At 33.6% G+C, this 2,558-nt stretch overlaps 1 protein-coding gene across 1 annotated transcript; it reads right to left on the bottom strand.

Annotated features, from left to right (window-relative positions):
- Positions 1-620: 620 nt before the first annotated feature.
- LOC134586106 (interleukin-17A-like) lies at positions 621-2,286 on the bottom strand. Its single transcript, XM_063441616.1, has 2 exons — positions 2,117-2,286; positions 621-858 (listed from the first exon to the last, which is right to left on the bottom strand). Exons 1-2 carry the CDS (start codon positions 2,284-2,286, stop codon positions 621-623), a joined length of 408 nt encoding a protein of 135 aa, XP_063297686.1.
- Positions 2,287-2,558: the final 272 nt, after the last annotated feature.

Here is a 2,558-nt window from a genome sequence, read left to right as displayed (position 1 = left end):
ACTGTTTGAACCCAGCAATTGTGCCAGGAATCTTCACGTGTTGTGAAATTAATCCGGGGAAAGGCTAGTTACCTCATCCTACCTGGCATCGGTCAAGGGGAAAACAATATTTAAGGTGACATGAAACACTTAAAAGGAATGCCTATAATATAAATTCTAATAGAGCAAATGAGCAAATTGCTGCATTTGTGCCCTGTGGGGGGTTAAATGCAATTTACATGAAATCTTGTGTCCTGGTATATTATATGCCAGCCATTGTAGTCTATTCTATACACTCTTAACCATGTTAGTATCCTAAGGCAGTTCTCTCATCTTATATGTTTCTGGTCACCTGCAATAAATGTAATACTCATATGTTGTGGTTTTTTATGTACTTTATTAGATATTTTAAATGTTTTTATAATAAATAATAAATAAGCCACAATGAAATATAATATTCATCCTATAAATATATAATAACAAATATGAATGGATTTTATAATGCAGCATGCATTGTTACAAGTCGCACTTTCAAAGTGCTACCTTTACCACTCATTAACACAATGCATCTAAGTTAACTGGGAAATATTCCGATTTCCCTTATAAGAATGTATCTAATGACTCCAGGGAGAGTTGGTTTCTTACATTAGGTAAGTTGTGATAGGTTGGACACAAGTACAGCCCACAGTAAACATCTTCTTCTGCAGTCTGTAGGTCGGTTTACAGTCTTTCATTTCTCGATACAGGACCAGGATCTCCTGTTTGATCTCAACGGAATTCCCGCTCTCCATCAATTTACCCTCAGCATCCACACACCGCTGATGGCGGCATTTAGCAATAGCAATTCTTGACGGGTATCTGTTGGACTCTACATCATAGCTAAAATACAAAGAAGAGAAATCTATTGTAAACCAAATCATTTTTATTATTTCATATTTTTATTCGACTAAATACGTCAAGTAGGCAATCAATGAGGTGTGCTATAAGAAATAATATAAAATCTAGTTGGCTTTATTAACTAACATGAGACTGATAAAGGAACTGCAGATTTGGGGTCAAAATAGGTAAAATAAAAATTGATCCAAATCAATAAATGTTCCAGTTCCTCTTCCAGTACAACAAAATTAGTTTTTTAGTGAAAAACAATATATATATATATATATAAAAAGCATGATGAACTCTTGCATACTTTATGTGGGTATTATACCTGAATGCATAGATTATTTTCCAATAGGGTGGCAGGTTAGGAATTTGCATTCCCAGAAATGCCATCTGCTTAGTTTGAAATACACCAGTAATTTTGGATTTTTATTTATCAGGTTTATTCACTAAAGGGAGAATTCCAAGTGAATTCAAAGTAAATTTAAAATATAATGTCAAAATAGCCAAGCTGGAAAAATTCTCTAAGTCAGCTATGCTTCCAATGCAGTTATATTGGCCTTAAATTTGAAATTAATTTGAATTCACTTGGAATTCTCACGTTTGTAAATAGCTCTGTTTAATTCTGCTTCTATTTCTCATCATGTCCATAATATTGCATGATTAGGAGTTCCATGTACGATTTAAAAAAGGTATTTGATTATATTACCATTTGAAAATTTAAATTGTGTAGAATTACATTGTTTTATGTTGTTATCCCTACATAGTAATATGTGCGGTGTTTAATCATATATTCAAACTATGGATTAAATGTTTCCAATACATGTTATGGTATGTTTTAACAAAATACATTTGATATGTGGTAGAAGTGTAAACATTTGAGAGATTGAGAGCATTTATGCAAAAAATTACTCTTCTAGAAATTAAAGAATTTGTTTATTTGCTTCATGTATTTAAAGGTCAATTTAAACTTATTGATAATTTCATTAAATTATGTATGTGGATTTTTTTGAGAAAACGTCACTTTTTATCTACCTAGGCGGCCATGCTGGGTCAGGCTCTGCTGTTACGTCACTAACTGCGGCTGTGATTATTCTATGTGAAACTGCAGTGCAAGGCTAGTTAGGGTGAGCGGCAACTGGTTCAACAGTAATGTTTGATCCAACATAGCTGCTCAACCAGATAAGAAAGTGAAACTAAAAATGAGTAAACTAAAAAGTGAAAATTTGATGACGATTGTCCTTTAAATGATCTTTACCTGTAATCCCAAGGAGAGAGAGATCGCTTGCTGACATCAGGACCCGCTTGCATTGATTGGCTGGTGATGTTCAATGAGACACTAATCACTGGTGGGAGCTTTGAATCTCTTGTATGATGGCATCTTTTGTTGAGATGATGCAAGTCCAGACCTTGTGCAGAATCCAACATGCTGACTCCCAGAGTAAATACCAGCAATGTGAGTGGGAACTGGATAAAATTATATTTAAAAAAGTTTTATTGCGTTCTATATATAGGCAAGATTTTAAAAACAGACAGGATTACTTTTATAATTTTCAGTACGTTATTTAAAGTAAATCCATCAGTAAACAGATCCAGCCTCCCTAAGAATTCAATTACAAACAAGTGACAAAATATTTATAAAATCGAAATGAACACTCCACTCATGTAGGATGAAGGACTCAGATGTGCGCAAGGAAATA

This window comes from Pelobates fuscus, chromosome 2, assembly GCF_036172605.1.
Source record: "Pelobates fuscus isolate aPelFus1 chromosome 2, aPelFus1.pri, whole genome shotgun sequence".
NCBI lineage: Eukaryota > Metazoa > Chordata > Amphibia > Anura > Pelobatidae > Pelobates > Pelobates fuscus.
This window is presented reverse-complemented; position numbering and strand designations above follow the sequence as displayed.